Source organism: Xiphias gladius, chromosome 15 (assembly GCF_016859285.1).
Source record: "Xiphias gladius isolate SHS-SW01 ecotype Sanya breed wild chromosome 15, ASM1685928v1, whole genome shotgun sequence".
NCBI lineage: Eukaryota > Metazoa > Chordata > Actinopteri > Istiophoriformes > Xiphiidae > Xiphias > Xiphias gladius.
Genome location: NC_053414.1, coordinates 18,941,461 through 18,959,622, shown reverse-complemented (window position 1 = coordinate 18,959,622; position 18,162 = coordinate 18,941,461). Strand labels below are relative to the sequence as shown.

Sequence of the window (18,162 nt, the reverse complement as noted above, 5' to 3'; positions counted from 1 at the left end):
CTACTCCACTATTTCTTGCTGCATGCAAGCTTATCTCTCCCCCAACAGGCAAAGCAAATCAACCACAACAGTGAACAGTGTTTATACGTGGAGTATTTGCACATCTCGCAGCAAACCACATTTGTGCGCTGTGAAGTCAGGCAGCTCTACCTAGTGGCTGGGTGTATGTCCGGGTGAGTCTGTATTTTTCACTTGTGTAACTGGTCTAGTTATCAGGGCGGGAAAATAAACTTAAATATTGTTCGTTGTTGTGGGTCTTTATTACACAAGATGAGGGAGTGGTAGCACAAAGATAGAGAAGCAGACTTCTGACCGGAAGATTTGTTTCAAAACCCAAGACCAGCTGGGAAAATATGGGTGGGGAGAGTGAATGACTTTTTTTCTACTCAACAACTACTGCTGAAGTGCCCTTGAGGCAGACATTTAACATCCAGCTGCTCCAGTAGAGTTGTTCAGTGCCCAGCAGTCAAATGCTGTGGTTGGGCTGTGCAGTTCGCAGGAGGTGTGGGACTATGTAAATCTGAAACAGGAAGGTGAAAACAACATGTAAATGCAGACTATTAAATCCAGTGGTAGAAGAAGTGCAGTATTCAGACCCTTTGTTTAACCATAAGCAGCAAATTTATGCTGCACAAAATGCTCCTGCATTCAAAACCCCAGTTGAGTAAAACTGCATCTAAATGTGCCGACATTCTGACAACATAAGTGCTGGGTTTTTTTTGTGTTTTGTTTTGTTTTTTGTTTTCTGTGACATCATGGGCCTCTGCACAGAGAAATGGCAGCGCAGTAGCTGAACTGTATCTCCTGGTGAAGTTGGCCCGTGGCACAGAAAAAGAAAAACAAAATACCCATTGTGCCGTAAGAGCCCTGAGCACAGACATAAGCAAACTGTGCTGCCGTTACCTACAAGCCCCAAGAAAACAGGGCCCTCATTCATTTTGAGTTTCAATCCAGCTATCTGAGTGACCTTTCTGACATTTTTCATTGTGCAGTGCATTCCAGTGCGCAGTTATTATAAATGCCCTTGATGGATCACCTTGGGGAAGTGCTGGACACTTAAGGAAATATGTAGCGTAGTTATCAGTACATAAACCAATCTGATTTGTCTCTCAAGGCAGAATACAGCAGATTATTATGAATGTAAAGGAACATGCTGTTAACATGGTTGAACAAATCTATTTTTAGAGTCAGCTAAATTTGCACAAATCAATTCATTTAATTTCTGCTTCAAAACAGGTACTTGTTTATTTGCTTCTTTATGCTAAAAAAAAAAAAATTATAATAGAGCCTTGGAGTTTGTAAAGATTTAAAATGTGAAAAAAAAGAATAATAATGAGTCAATCAGGGCCGTAGCCAGGATTTTAGAAATGCGGAGTTCATTATTTTCTGTAAATTTGATCTCCCAACATCAGAGGTTTCCAGCCTTTATTGCCTCGAAATAAAGCAGTGACTACTTGGCACCACGCATCATTTGTCACCTAATACCACTGAGTTGTGAGCAGATTCACCATTGATTTTTTACATTTAAATAATTCTTATAAAAGAGGAGATAAAAACTTTAAAATTTATGTAGCAGAGCAGTTTGTGATTTCTCCTATCCTGTCAATCATCTCACAAACCCCTAGATTTATTTTGTGACCCCTTAAGAGGTACTGACCCTCGGGTTGAGAACCACTGGCCTTCTACATGATGGTCTAAATGCTGTTTCACAGCCTTCATCAAACTGCCAGGAATAAAATAATGTGGAAAATAAAACGTTTAATCATTTTATTTCAGCAAAATTAAATTCTTCTTTTTTTGTTTTTTTGTCAGAAGTTGCCTGGAAAATAATTTTATATAGAATGTAAACTACTGCTAAGGTCATTAAATCTCCAAATACACAGTAGCTAAATACAGTATACTGTACAAAATCGACACTTTGACTTCAAGTTCAACACTTTATTTTGTGCTTTCATCTTCAAATAGTAAAGTGAATAATCTCACTTTTGCTTTAAAAGTATTTATATAAATAACATTTCAACAAATCACAATAAATGTCGCTATTTACAAAGTCACAGGAATATTCAGTCCTATTCCAACAATAAATAAGAGTAAATTCAAAGTCTAAGTACATCTAATCGAGAGAAACACAACTATGCAAAGCAATCAGGGTGCACCATGTCAAGTTTGTAAAATTTTTAAAAAAACACATACATTGTATCAACTGTTACAATTCTTACACAATAGAAATAATGCAATAATTACAAAACACTGAGGGAAAACTATCTACAAATGTGCACTCCCAATTAATAGGGAAAACAGATATATAAGGTGCCTAAATTGCACTGTGCAAAAGAGGTGTCTACTCTACTGTAGCCACCCAATCCACTGAAAATAAGCTGCCAAGACAATATGTCCTGTGTCACATATTAATTCTGAGCCACTAATCACAAAAAATGAATCCTTTACACAGCAATGAATTCAAGTCACCAGGTTTAAAGCAAAAAACAGACAAAAAAAAAAAAAAAAAGTGTGAGGTTATGTTTACCCAGAAGGCACCCAGACTTCTGACTAACTATGAATGTGAGCGAAAAGCAAGTCAATCATATCAGGCACACACGAAGCTCGGGCCACGTCTATCGCTGTCTGCCCGCTGACGGTGGCGTGCTTCAGGTCGGACCGCGGTGCCAGGAACTCCACAACATCCCGGTGGCCGCCCCGGATGGCAATGTGGATAGGCAGGGCCCCACTCTGGTCCGGGAGGTTTACCGAAGCACCGTACTCCACCAGAACCTGCAGAGTGTCCACGAATCCTGTTCGGGCTGCATCGTGGACAGGCGCTATCCCATGTTTGTCCTGGATGTTGGGGTCTGCTCCTTTTTCCAACAGCAAACTCGCAATCTTGGAGTTCCCCATCATCATCACCTTCAGGAGATATTAGAGAGACGACGAAAGCGCATAGTAAATTCAGCACCTGTATGTAAATGGCAGGTTGTGACCCTAAACTCTCTCAAATACAGAGGCTTTTTAACTGTTTCATGTATAGGATTTGAGATCACAAAGCCCTATTAAATGTTTCGTTTTAGTCCCAAAAGTCGATATCATGAAAATGTCAAATGGGACATGGTAAAGAATTAAAAACACTAACTGTCTATAGTGTTAGTGAAACTATAACAGGACAGCAATGGGAAGAGGGAAGTCTTTAATGACAACACTCATCTTAATACGATCAGTTGCCAGTTTATCATCAGGTACACCTAGGTGAAACAAATGCAGTCTAATAAAACAATCCTACAATAAATTCAACTTTTATGAAGGTTATAATGTTTGAAGAGGGATTGATTAAACTTAATGATCATTTTGGAGGCTGTAGTTTACACTGCTGTTGAATTCTATTGCATTGTACTGTGGTGTTTCCATTTAGTTGAGCTGAAATGATAACTAGACAATTAATTGATTAGTCCATCAACAGAAAATGTATCTGCACCAAATCTGACAACTAATTAATCAGTTCAGTCAATTATGAGGCCAAATCCAGCTTCTAAAATGTGAGGATTGGTTGCTTTTCTCTTTTTTCAGTTTTCTGTAAATTTAATATCTTTGGGTCTGTGACTGTTGGTTTGAGCAGAACAATCATTTGCAGATGTCATTTGGAGGTCTGGGAAATTGCAATGGATATTTTTCACTATTTCTGACATTTTATTGCAAAAAAAGAAAAAGAAAAAGAAAAACACGATCAATCGTTTATTGCAGCCTTTCCATTTAGTCTACCTTTTCTGATATAAATGGGTGTACAAAACATTTACAGTACAATTCAACAGCCACACGAACTACAGCCTGCAAAACGCTGAATCGACACCTCAACTGAACATTGTAACCCTCATGGAGGTAGGACGTTGCTTTAATCGATTTAGTGAGTCAAAACATAAAATATTCCATATTTTGCTGGATATTACCTGGTTTCCGAGCGAGATCGGGGACTCGGACTTTGGCACTGCGTGATTTTAACATAAAAACATAAACTTTGCTTTTATACACGGCACTACAACAAATTCACAAGTGGAAACTTGAGAGAAAAATTCAAGAGAGCCGTATGTGGTGTATGTAGGAAGGGGGAGGAAAGGTGAGTCTGTCACAGACAAAAACTCTGGACTACCGTATTTCTACCGTATATGTATTTGTATTTGTGTAGTTAATACCTCGGTAAGTGTGAATCATGTATGACCATTTGAACATGGGGGACTGGTCCTCACCTGCAGTGCAGTCATGCCAAATTCATTGAGAGTATCAGGATGCACTCGGCTCTCCTCCAGGATCCTCTGCACCTCGCTCGTATTCCCTTTGGCTGCCGCCGCCGTCAAAGCTTTACCGGCATCCATCTGACTAAGGACCATTATACTCTCTCTTCCTGCCTATTCAGTAGGAGATGTACAACAGTTTACTACACCGAAACCCAACGGCGGGCTCCTCATGATGACAATTAAGCATCGATGGACAGTAAAGAAGCGAAGCCAGGATTCAGGAAGATTAACTTCGGCTACAGCTAGCTACTACAGCATCCGGCTAACGTAAGCTTCAGTTCCCCGTTGACGCCATGTTATCTGACGGTGCTGGCGTAATGTTACATCGGGTCGTTTTCACAAAACCGTACGTTTAAACAACAAAGCTTTGTGAACACATTTTGTTTTTACCGACTGCTCAGCCGAATGTCACAAACAATTAGCATCCAGGCTAACCGCTAACATTGAAAAGAGCAAACTATAGAGCTTTTACGCATACCTTGTTCGGTTCGTCAAGATCCACAATGTCGCCAAGATTTTCTATCCCGCTGTTTCTAAAGACCAGTAATTTTTAAATAAAATCCAAACAAGGAAGGTTTATCAACATTGGAAAATAACATTTGCGCGCTGAGATCCACACAGCGGCGTCTCCAGACTACAATTTACAAACATATGAGAGAACACACGCTGACCAATCCCAGCTTGCCTAGAGGGTGTTGTTCTTCCATATATGGTTAAAGAGGTGGGGTTACAACTCCGTTACTACACTATCACTGTGGCAACAGCAGCATTCGACCAATCAGTGCACGTAGCGAAGAAAGCGGGCGATTCGTATACGTTGATGTCTTCAAAGGCAGTTCATTCACATTTCTGACCTTTGTTTGTATTTCTCCAGAGGTAAGTGTAGAAAAAAGGCGGGTGTAAGTTTTTAATTTTAGGCGGAATTTAGTGACTGTGATTGCACAGTCATTACTACAAAATGAGGACAAAAACTGTCCTTATATGGTGATGCAAACTCAGGAAAAACAAAGGGACTCGAGAAAAATACTAAGGTTACTCATAACAAATTGTTTGAAGGGAATCATTTTAATTAAGCATTTAAATAATTTGCAATAGTCCCACAATACACATTACAGCATTAAAATCAAGTCACACGGATAATTCATAAAACAAGATCACTGACACTACAAAGAGCAAGTGAAATTTCTATTACATTCTTTCAGTCCAGTTTTAAAGTGATCATTGACGCTCATCTGGAAGTCCTGGAACTGAGTAATATCCAGTATTGTAATCACCCCCCCACTTTACACATTGGTCCTCAGTTGATAATCTAAAAAAAAAAAAAAAAAGAAGAGAACAAATGTTAGTGTGAAGTTAACTGTGATCCAGTTTCTACATTCATTCGTATATCACCACTTTCCTAAATAGAACTAAGTGTTCCAAAAACAGTATGTCTTATTACTTTGAGGTCTGATGAAAAGAATTACTAATGTACCTCCACTCTGCGTAATGTAGCGGACCCAGGGCAAAGCCTGGTAGCCACTTTTTTCTATGATCTTCATATATCGCACCTGGTGGAAAAAGAGTGAGCGAGACAGAGACACAACGTGTTGAGGCAAACCCACGCTCCTGGAGTAAGCACACAATATCAGCTCTTACAGGACCTGGCTTGACTTTCCACAGGCTGTAAACTAGACACCCTATGCAGAGTAGTAATCGTCTCACCTGATAGTTAGAGCTTTATTATTTTCCAAATTAATATAAGCACGATATTCTGTGCTCTGATAGGCTTCAGATCCAGAATAAATGTGTGCGTCTTACAGGCTATATTCTTGGGTTGTCTGGCATGAAGGGAGAACCTCACCATAAACACACTAAAAACCTGTACGCATACATACCTGTATGCCCGAGACTGTGAAGTATGGGATTTCAAATTTGACAGTAATGGGAGGTTTGCCCTCCATCTCATCATTTTCCACACTGGGCAGCCCGAAATGAGCTCTCATTAGAAACTCTTTACCTCCCTGGATAGATGCAGGCACACACAGAGAAAACTGATTAGACAGAGTTACAGAAGCGATACACAGGCAAGCGGAAAGACACAAAGAATACGACACAAATTTCAATCTTTGATCAGAATATCAATAAACACTGAAGACAGGAATATAATTTGAACTCCGTGGCATATAAAAGACTGAGTTGTGAATTTCTTACGGGGAAAGACCTGATGGTCCACACCACCAGGTTCTTCTCAGGCACGTATTTGGCATGGCCTGTGCTGGTTTTGAACTTGGGCGAGTCAGCGTCACTGGGGACAGGGACCCTCACCTCCACATTATTTGCCACAGACTGTTTTTTAAACTGCCCCTTGGCCTGAAAATACAACACAATATAGCAGGGCGTGTTGTGAAAGCCTCCTCCTTGCTGTTGCCTCAGGGCAGTGAACTGTATCACTGGGTAGAAAGTAAACAAAAACTTGAGACACAAGACATGACACAGATAATGTTTGCTCTGTTCCTTGTGCTCTTCATGCTCTAACAGTTTTCATTGAAGTTACCAAAGCATATGTCTCCAGTCAATGACACAAAATGTTTATTAAAAAAAAAAATGCATGTATGGTGGTTAAAAACACAGCTGGTCAGTACCTTCACCATGATTTCCACTCTACTGTGAGAGAATTTCTCTATGACTGATTCGATCCATATCAGAGGCTTCACCTGTAAGAGATAAAGGATAGGGTTTCATTATGCAAACGATTTTACAATTAAAACAATGTGAAAATGCTTTTTTGAGTCACATATGCAAATGAGTCAGTATACATGAGAATGAAATTCATGTGTTTACATGCACACCAATATAAAGCTCGATAAGGCTTTCGGAGTTGCACTACTAGACTCCTTATTTCTGCACATATATTTAAACAGGAACTTATACATTTCAAAAATCCTGTATATTACCTGAAGTACTGTAATATATAGCTTTTGAATCTAATTTTCTGTAATTTATTGGTTTGTTATACTTGTTTCATTTGAAATAGATGTGAATTTCCCATCTGGATTTATGTGTTTAGCTATCTCTTCATATCAGTACCCTGCTATTTGTAACATATAGAACATGGCACTAGCTCCATCAGCTACGTCTAAATTGAGTACATGCATTTACAGTACTCCGGGTCTCATCCTAAACAGCATGTGCGCCATTAATATGACATGAATGACAAATATAAAAATTTACGTATGAATCCCTGGTACTTAATTGAACTAACATGAGTATTGATGCGGTAAGACATGAGTTCGGACTCCCCGTCTGGAGGGATGAAGGAGATCGTACGATCACTCTCGAAACGTGAAAGACGGACACACTGGTGGAACTTCACGTCTTCCATCACCACGGTCTTCCCCTTGTCCCCTGAATAAAAAAAACGACACAACGAGTGGGGTTAATTTGAACACAACCAAAGCAGAGAGATTAGCTACATATCTTACTAGGTAACCGGGGCTGCATACGCACGTCCAGTGAGTGCAAAAAGCACTCGATCGTTGAGGCCCAGGCGCAGTTCGGGCATCCCAGACAGCATGGTCTTCAGCTTGATGCTGCCCACGATGTCACTGCTCATCACGCTGCCGTTGGCATTCACCTGAGCAAAACAGCACACAGTGGTCCATCCATCCGAGTACATTATTCAATTGAATTAATAATTATCATCTGATTTAATTAGTCAATCAAACCAAACACCAGGCAGGGAGATTAAGCTGAACGCACGTCAGAGAATACAGTATCACAGAAAACATGAAATCAGTTAAGCCTCTACTGGTAAAGTGACACAAAGACACTAATACTACTTGCACTAACACATGTATAAATATTAAAATAACATACAGCTAATGGATGGAGTGTAACTGAAACAATAAAACAATGATAATAATAAGGCCGTGCAGAGCATATTACACACTGATATACAATATACTCACTATACAGAAAAGTCTTGCGCTACTTACTCTGATATGGCGTATTCAACATAACACAACTAGCTCCAAATTCTATGACAGTAATATCGCCAAACGTCAGTACGATTAAATTTTCTGCTCCCTTTCTGTGTGATTTATAGTAAGTGCTCCCTGACAACTATTCTTTTAATTAATAAATCTGATGGTGACAGAGGCTTTAATGACAGAGCTCAACGAAAGAGCTCCACATCCCTTCTCACCAGTACGTTGATGGATTCGATGACATCAATGAAGACCTCGTTCTTCTTGTATTTGATACCCTCTGACCTCCAGGAGACAGCGTTGGTGACGGTGGTCGGCACCTTGGTCTTTGCCACCTCGAGCTTGGCCCCTTCCTGAGTGATGTATCTGCAAGGGGTGAGATGAGAAGGAGGTGGCCTGCTGTAATTCAACCCCACACTCTCTATCAATATGCGTCATGTCTGTGCGTCTGTCTGTGCGTCAGTGTGCGTCTCGGAGAGTCTCACTCCTGTAGGATCTTGCTGTCGGTAGTCTGGGGGAAGCCGAAATCCATCAGCTCATCCAGCAGCTCGTAGACGACCACAAAATTATCCTGAATGCTCTCCTCCTCCAGCTCTTTGAAGTACTCCGTGAACACCTGCACGAAACGGACAGAGTAACTGCCAGTTTTTACTCTGAATTATCACTATATTTGACTGCCATCCTTCACCGGCTTTCCACGTAAATGCAAACCTACTCTTGTAAACTGGATGTACGACAAACATTTCATGGTGTGTCACCACTCTATATAATTGCATTGCATGTGCCACTCACCTCGACAAGTTTGAAGAGAAATGAGTACACGAGGCAGGCGTTGGAGTTCTTGTTTGTGGTGACCACCACTGTATGAAGACCAGGTCAAGGAGTGTTCCACACATTCATGTTTTGTTACTGTTAAAATCCCTGGAATTGATTATTCTCCTACGTTTTAACCTCAAATTGAACTTACAGTCACTATTAATAATTTATAGCGCAGAACGCGCCAGGTAAAGGATACGGTACAGGTTGCTGTGTTTGATCCACATGAAGTGAACATTGCCATGTGGAATTACAGGAGAGACAAGTCCTTCCTCTTCCTGTTGCATGAGTAAAGGCATGAAGTGGTCGATCTCCGCCATGTCCACATCGCCTTTGTAGTTCCGACAGATCAACACCTGAGCGGGGCGAATAACAGACAGCGGTGAATATAAAGTAACATTTTGCCAAAGTAAATGGTCCAAACAGTCTCACACGTGAGCTGGGACTCAGAAAGCAAGGCTGGTATCGACAAGGATGGGGCAACATTTAATCTACATGTATGTCTCAAAAGATTACAGTATTTGTTTTTCTTTATTACTGTCATTATCGATCACAATATCGCCGACATTGACTGTTATCATGAAGGTCACTGATGAGGTGATTCTAGGTAACAGGTATTATTACTTCACCGATTTCAATACCAACTGTTTACCAAACACAAAGCAGGAGAAGTAGAAGGTAAAGAGAAGCAGGTGAGACATAGTGACATTTTTAGGCTTTGATACAATTAGAGCATTGGTTGGTTAAGTCCGTCAACAAGAAACAAGCGGCACCTACTGTAAAAGTAGGTTTTAAGCAAAAATTCCAGAAACGGCCCTCATGCAGTTGTGAGGATTTGCTGCTTTTCTTTGTTTTATGTGAAAGTAAATTGAATTTCTTTGGTATTTGGGCTGTTTTTAAAATAAAACAAGCACTTTGGGCATTCGTAAAACGGTTATTTTTCACCTTTTCCTAACATTTTATGGACCAAATGTTTCATAACTGATTATTATTCAGACTATTTAGGAGAATAATGGGCAGATTAACTGATAATGAAAATGACCATTTAAGGCAATCCTTGATACAGTTGACATGTGAATTCTTCAGAATGGGCCACTCGATTTTTTCGGTTGAAAGCGCAGGAGGATCCGCATCCACTTATTCCCGATGATAATTTGTGCCTGAAGATGCTGATTCGGTTGTGATTTAGCGCAGTAAACCATTACCTGACTAAAAGGGGACAGAGTTGATCCCTGCCAGGACTGCCCCTGACCCCCGCGAGTCTGCAGACCCTTCTTTAAGGCTAGTGTCCTACCGTACTACAAGATGAGATGTCTAAGAGAGGGCCGATGCGAAACAGGTCAGACCTGTTCGAGGCGCATTAGATGCTTTAGATGAACTAAGGTCGTCGCCTACTGCGAGTCACCAAACTGCCGCGGCGAGCTTTGAGCGGGTCCAGTTAAACAGTGGCGTCAACGTGTTGCTCTGCGCTCTCTGTCGCGCAGCCCTTTTATCACGCACAGAACATCTGACACCGTGCCCGCTTCCACTCCCGTTTCTCAGTAACACTAGCTCGTGGGTCGGGTTACAAGAAGAGGACGTCCTCAGGGGATGTCCACGACCAGGGGACGGCGGCACACAGGCCGCGAGTGCGCAGACTTAACGCGTACACAGCTGCTGCAACACAGCTGGACACTTTCACTTTCCCCACTTCTCGTGACGCTGTTTGAGGCCGCGGCCCGGCGGTCTCTCCACAGGCGGACGGGGATCCGGAAGTACAGAAGAGAGGGCCAATGAATGAGTCTCTAGCAAGCTCTTTATTAATTTTTAACGAGGCAAAAAAATTAATGAGTGGCAAATGCCATTAATGTTTGACAGTTAAAGCAACAGTTAAAAACTCAACCCGCGCAGCCAAAAGCGAGGGAAAGGTGTGGGCTTTGTAACTTGTGTATTAATCCAAATGAGCGATTATCGGTGCCATTATCAGTGTCTGCAGTGGAGCTCAGGCGTCGATCGTACCTTCCCCTTCAGATCCAGCACGAATATAGCGGAGGCAGACATCGTGTTGGTTCGCGCACCGGCGCAGCGTGCGAAGTTCACAGGGCACGAGCAGCTCCGCTTCAGGTCCAACGCGAGTCTCCCTCCTCCCCCCCCCGACTCGGTGTTAATGCGGTCCAGCCATCCGAACCAGAGAAGTGAACCAGCCCGAGGTGCCCGTGGACTCGACTCTGTCTTTGTCCCCGGAGGTGCCGTGACGTCACGCCGAGCAGGTAAAACATTCACCAGCTCACCTGAGCAGAGAGCGAGGGAGGGGAGGGGAGGGGAGGGTGTGCTGCACAGTTTATCCGCTAGAGAGCGCCACAGACGCGCGGGTCGGAGCAGGGACAGTCGTGTTGATCAGTGCTGGAAAGTCACTAAGTACGTTTACTCAGTCACTGTACAGTTTCGAGGTACTCGTACTTTACTGGAGAACTTCACGTTTTATGCTGGTTTATACTAATACTCCACTACATTTGGGAGGGAAATATTGTACTTTTGACATTAAGATAAACCCCCCCCCAAAAAAAACATCATACGTACATATACAAATACAACACATTGTTTAAGATAAAAACGGTGGTTCTCAAACTTTCTGGCCTGTAACCCCTTAAATATATGTTTGAGACCAAAGGGGTAAAAGTATCCAATATTTCACACAAAAAAAATACAAAAAAGTTAATAAAACAAATACAAATGTGAGTAGCAGAACTTTGTGTTTTATTCTTTCCTTCCCCTCAGATTTATCTTGTGTCCCTTAGGAGAGGGCCCAACCCATAGGTTGGGAAACACTGGACTAAAACATTAAACATCAATCAGTTATAACTGCAAAATGCTACTTACATGCTGATGCCTCAGTATCAACATCTAATAATGTCATATAAAATGACAGATATGATGCCATATAATTAGTAATTTTGCTTTTGATACATTAAGTACATTTAAGCAATAATACTTCTGTACTTTTCCTTATGTAAGATTCTGAATGCAGGAGTTTTACTTGTGATGGAGTATGTTTACATTAGTGTACTGATGCTTTCACTTAAACAAAGGATAAGAATACTTCTTCCACCGCCGAGGTTGACTCTTGTGTCTCTGCTTTTTCCAGAAGTTATCTTGCTTTTTCTCTTAACAGGGAAAATGTTTTGTTTGTTTTCTCTGAACACAACATGAATGATAGGGACAATTGTACCTGATAAATATCATCATGCTTATGGTTAAATTTTATATCCATAAATGTTATTTCTCTGACAGCAAACCTTTTCTCTGTTAGTCCACTACTGGTTAATTGAATCAAATTACTACGTTGCTATTATTTCTTACAGTAAAATCAGAAAAGCTGTCAAAATCTATAGTATCTGGACTATATGTCTGATAATGTTTTTATTTAAATCCATGCCCTTCTGATAACACCGGCTTCACTGTATATTTTGTCATTTCTATTTTTGTACACTTCTGTGTGCTTGTTCTGTTTTCATAAATAAAGTTGTTGTTTTTTAAAGTGTGTCTCTGAAAGTAATGATCCTGTTCATACTTGTCGACTGTCGGTGGGCGGGATGGGGGTGTTTTGACCAGTGTTTTGTTGTTTCTTGGTTGTGTTTTTTTTAATACATACAGTATATACGTGTTCAAAAAGCTAAAGAAGAAGGTTTTTATGTAAAAAAAAAAAAAAAAAAGCTCTGTAGAAATATAAGTTAAGACATTTGTTTCCACACAGAGCTCTTATTTGCTCTTGGTGATATTTGATGGTGTTTTTGTAAGATAATACAATGGGCGTTTTCCACTGAAGATATTTTTTACATGTCACAGTCAGAAAAGCACGGGAATAAATGCCAAAATCAATGATGGATGGATCCCATGTTGCTGCCTCTGGTTCAGAGGCCTGCTATTCTGTGCGCTGGCTCGCTGTCAAAAAATAAATAAGTCTCACCGCTCCTCTCCATTAGATCACGCTTTATTCGTCAGACTCTTTTGGCTGTCTTGTATGGTCTACTGAGGACAAGAGTACAGGATAAAACCACGATTCCTCATCCCAAAAAAGGCAGATTTTTCTCCCACGACCATTTTTTTTTAACAAACTGCAGGATAATGACGTTACAATTCACTTTTTTTCATTGAAACGGTATATTTTTTGTGGTTTTGTGTGTGGTTTCTTGATGAATTCTCAGCTTATACAAAGTCTGTGCCTGTGTAAACGGCCATTCAAAATAAGTTTTTCATGACAAATACTATCACAACTCCTTCACTGTTACAAGTCACAAGTACAGCTGTATAGAGAATGAATTCAGAAATATGAACAAGATAAACATTGCTGTTTACTGGTTTATAATAATATAGCACAGGTAATTATACTTGGCATTATGGTTATTGTGCGCATTTATGAACCCCGTCAAAGACGTTGTAAATTCAACTTGTCTTTCAGACTCATAAGTGTCCATGAGACACAACAATAATGTGGTGGCCTTGACTCAAGGCATCAGGTTTTTTACTCTCCATAAGATAAACTTCTGTTCTATTTTCATCTGAGAGTTTGACCTGCAGCCACTGGCCTCAGGGTTGTAGAAGCACTTACCGATCACATGCTTGGGGAACTTCTTAAGCCATAAACCTTGCTCTACCAGCCCCCCTTTGGGCCTCTCTGTGTGGTATTATGACCCAGAGCCCAGCCTTCATCCATATTCCTGTTTCTGCTTCTTATCTGCCGTGTGTAGGAAGGCAGTGACTAAGAATAACACACTGCCAAAACATACACATGTGACTGTGTGCCTCTTAGGGCCAGATGGAGACCAGGCTTTTACACTATCCCGCTCCTTTTGTCCATATAGGTTTGGTTCTCCTTATCTGGACACTGTTTATCTAATGAGACATGACAACATTGGAGCTATGAATGACATAACCACACCTTAGACCAGTTGTGTTTACAAAGGATATGAGCTATAGGTAAGACAATCAGGAAAACCTTGCTAAAGGATTATACAAAACAGACTTTTCACCAGCCACAGTTTGACTCCGTCACTAAACCTCACAATCCAAATCAATCTCAGACTACAGGCAGAGAATTTTCTTTAATGTAAACATCATTGTTACACCTTTCACCTTCGACTACATGCAGTACGTGTTTGAGTCTCCCTCGTTGCTTCTTGTGATGTGGATTATACAGGCGATGAAGAAAAATACATACACAGCTGCTTCCTCCTATAGTGGCTGAGGTCCAGCACAAACATATGGAAACACTTCACAGTCAAACAAGATGAAGAGACTTGACTGTTCTTCTCTTAAATCGGCAGCTCCAACTAAGCTGCACTGTATCTGACCTACTGTAATGGTAGGAGGTTTCCTCTAGTATATTATTACTTTAATCATACGATTACCTTATTATTTTAATATGCGTTCCTTTGGAAACAGAAATCATGAGCATTAACCAGGGATCACTATAGTCTTGGTCTCAAAATGTACTGCAGCAACTCAGTCTAACCAGTAACGTCACAGCTGGGCAGAAAGGCAGAAGAGATAAAATGACTGAGAGTTGATTGACAGAAAATAATTGCCAGTTTTTTTGATAATCGAGTAACTGTGTGAGTGATTTTTGAAGCAAAAATGCCACACATTCTCTGGTTGCAGCTTTTCAAATGGAAGGATTTTTTGCTTTTCTTTGTCAAACGTGAATTCAATTCAGTGGTCAGACATTTTATAGACAAAAAGATTATTTGGTAATATGAGAAAAGAGTCCGCAGATTCATGAAAATAATTCACGTATATCCACTTAAATTCTACGGGCCAACATCTGAAAATGGTACACAATTAATCCAACAGGATTATTATCTTCTCTCTTCTCTCAGAGGGGCAAAATTTCTACTATCTAATATCTATTGCAGCCGTTTCCATCATCTTTCTGAACCAGTAAAATGATTGATTGGAAGCTAGTATTAAACTGAAGGAAGTACATCTACCTCCTGGTCAATCGAACTGTTTACTAGAGAGGCCCCGCTCACTGCTACTCCTCCATTGGGGAAGTTAGGTGGATGTGTTCCAGCATTTTGCATTGCGCGCTATCTTTCTTAGTGTTAGTGGTTACGCCAGCAGTCGCTTTTTTTGGTTTTGGGGGCATAATGGTCACAGACCTTTAAGATTCTTAAACAGAACAAATAAAACTCGAGTTGAAAAATGAAATTGTAGGATCGCACTGGCTTTATCATTGAGTGACAGGAACTCACAATACTTCTACTCCAAAGAGATGCCACCTAGTGGTTCTACTCCTGTGTCAGGTTAATAAATTGTTATTTTACTAAAATGAATGAATAAGGCACAAAAAACATCAGTCCAATAAAACCAATAAATAAACCTCTTTTAAAATGCTACTATCCATGCCACTTCACATTAGTCGAATCACTGACATCTATGACATCTGGTGAGCTCCTTTGGGGTTAACTGGGTTTCTTAAAACACCTTAAGACAACAACCACCTTAAATCCATCATGGTTTTGTGGAAAAGACAACTATAAACTGTGTTCTGTAACCTTTACTGATGAGTCATGTGCCCGCAACTCAAGGACTCTATTGTTTAAAGTGAAAATATACTGTCAGGGTCAGAGAAGTTGAGCTCAGCATGGTGGATCAGAGCGAAAGAGATATTAGTGAGATTTCCTGTGATACCTGCCTCGATAATCGCTGAGTGCTAGTTTTGGCCTTGACACAGCAAACCCAACAGAGATGCTCATGACTTTCACCACCTTTCACGCACGCATTAGATCCTCCTCAGCCTACAGTTTATCAAAACAAACGGCTTTATCTTTTACAGTACAAGTATCAGATGCATCCTCCTGCTTCTGCCAGAGATGCAGTGGTTCAGCTTGTTTGGCCCTCAGGTTGTCAGGCAGAAACCAAACAGGCTATTATTGTTACCTTATCATCAGGGCAGTTGGTGTCCTGCTTGGTAATCTGACAGGAGAATATCTACCCTATCACTATCAATCTTCGAGGGACACTCCCCTTCGCTTACGAGTCAGTGGTGTGAGTTGCGGCTCCACCCTTTGGGTACCAGCTGGCCAGTAGGAAGACAGGGAACATATGTAAATAGTGAGGTGAGGAGAGCATAGCTGGGGACAGGTGTCATTTGTGACCTGAACCTCAGGTGCATCTGCCTATTGCCCCATGGGAAGAGCATATTACCACACAATGATACTCAGGCTAATTTGATATGAAGAGCAAAGTGTCAACAGTGATGCTGCTAGTGATGGAAAACCATGATTTCCAGCTATGGATGCACTTTGACAGTAGATGCAATTAGCTCCATTGGTGGGTGAAATCATAATTTAATCCTTTCGCCAAACACAAGCTTAAATTTTCACTAGATGTGATACTGTTGGGTGCGGAGTCCTCTACGCAGGAATGTGGATCCCAGTTCCTGACAGACAACATACCACAGCTTCCCAAAAAGTAAACTGTTGGTGCAGCAGGTACAGGACCTGTCTGTGACGTCAAACACACACACACACACACACACACACACACACACACACACACACACACACACACACACACAATCACACAGGCTTGCATGTCTATGCGTGAGTGTATCTGAACTGCTGCGTTTTGTTTAGTTTCCACAGCTCAAAGTTCAATAATATTTTTTTTGTACCGCTAAACTGAAGCTTTTCAGAGCCAACTGTGTGAATTAAAAAAATATTTGTATTTGTTTTTAATGAAACACCTTCTTCTTGTAAAACTGTTTCTCTGTGGTCATCTCTGCTGCTAGCTCGTAGAAAGATGCTTTTATTATTACTATATGCTCTAGTCCACAGAATCACTGCTAAATCACAGAATCACTAAAATCAGTATACCTTCCCTTTCTGTTAGGGAAGCCGTTGTTGATAAATCACTTCCCAGTTGCTACTGATGCTACACTGCTTCCCCAGTGACCACCCCCCACTGCTCTCTGATGCACTGTAGCAGACAGAGCACTGTTATTTTCTAGAGAGGAACCATTATTAGGCATGAATTATGGAGGAGGTTTATTAGGTTACTGAGAGGATGTTTGCGGGTTGTTTGCTTTTGCTGTTATGTCAGGCCAAGCAGCACCACTCTTTCCCCCTTATATGAACTGATATCTCTCCTTTTAATATCACTTGTGTTGAATTCTACATGTTAAAAGAACACATTTCTCTCTAATAGGGGAACATGAGTAAATATTATGAGGAGATTCCAGTCGGAGATTAAGAAAACAGAGATATGAAGAAGACTGTTCATATGTCTTCCAAACCCAAAAGCCAAGCTACTTTCAGTCCAGAAGGAAAACCAGCCGCTCATGTTTTCTCTCCCGTTTGATCTGCAGAAACACAGGAAGGAGACATTCTGGGTACTTCCCTATGAACTGCTTTAAGGAAAAAATTCAATATAGTGTCTCTGCGCCTCATAATAACTGAAAGAGAGTAGAGTTCCTCAGCAGATCACTCAAATGACGTGAATCACATTTGCTTAGGTTGGCTTAGGTACAGAAACATAAAATTCCCCACCATGTAATAATAAATCTGCACTTTAGACAAAGGCAGAGAGGAAGGGTGATCTGATGGTGATTAGTTTAAGCACTCATCCGCTCTGTGTGCAAGTTATGGCAACATGGTTTCCAGGCAACATAAAAATAAACAGGTTTTGTGGACATCCATTGTACCCTGTCTTAGAATAATGGGCTTTGTCAGTGAGGAGCTCTGTTAAAAACATGTAGTGCTAAAATCAGTTTGTATCTCATGTTCTAATATAATCTAATCATCAGGATTGGATTGGATGAGACTTTACCTGTGTCTAAATTCAATACTACAGAATTGTATGCATTATGTGTTATATTCTTATCTTATTCTTATCCTAGACTCTTGCTGCAGCTGCTAAAAGAAATCCTCCTACTTAATTGTTTTGTACTAACATGAAATGATACAATACTTGCACCATCAGATGTCAGTTAATCTGAGAAACTGGAGTGATTTCACAACTATCCACAGGTTTGGTTTTTTTTTTAATATTGACTATTAGTACACTTTATTTTGTCACTTTTCCAATGTGAACACACTACATACTCAGAACTTGCTTAG

At 40.7% G+C, this 18,162-nt stretch overlaps 2 protein-coding genes across 3 annotated transcripts; both read right to left on the bottom strand.

Moving 5' to 3' along the window:
* Nucleotides 1–1,960: 1,960 nt before the first annotated feature.
* On the bottom strand, nt 1,961–4,945 carry cdkn2d (cyclin-dependent kinase inhibitor 2D (p19, inhibits CDK4)). The gene is made up of 3 exons (XM_040147398.1): nt 4,759–4,945; nt 4,233–4,391; nt 1,961–2,904 (listed from the first exon to the last, which is right to left on the bottom strand). The coding sequence occupies exons 2-3, from the start codon at nt 4,371–4,373 to the stop codon at nt 2,551–2,553; spliced, it is 495 nt and encodes a 164-aa protein (XP_040003332.1). The 5' UTR covers nt 4,374–4,391; nt 4,759–4,945; the 3' UTR covers nt 1,961–2,550.
* Nucleotides 4,946–5,326: 381 nt separating this feature from the next.
* On the bottom strand, nt 5,327–11,301 carry ap1m2 (adaptor related protein complex 1 subunit mu 2). Of its 2 annotated transcripts, none has more exons than XM_040144950.1 (12): nt 11,063–11,301; nt 9,264–9,420; nt 9,041–9,108; nt 8,734–8,864; nt 8,467–8,614; nt 7,770–7,896; nt 7,525–7,667; nt 6,905–6,976; nt 6,474–6,632; nt 6,158–6,283; nt 5,755–5,830; nt 5,327–5,589 (listed from the first exon to the last, which is right to left on the bottom strand). In XM_040144950.1, the coding sequence occupies exons 1-12, from the start codon at nt 11,102–11,104 to the stop codon at nt 5,564–5,566; spliced, it is 1,275 nt and encodes a 424-aa protein (XP_040000884.1). In that variant the 5' UTR covers nt 11,105–11,301; the 3' UTR covers nt 5,327–5,563. The 2 variants fall into 2 exon arrangements, with proteins under 2 accessions (XP_040000884.1, XP_040000885.1); XM_040144951.1 differs by lacking the exon at nt 11,063–11,301 and adding an exon at nt 10,359–10,763.
* Between the last annotated feature and the right edge of the window lie 6,861 nt (nt 11,302–18,162).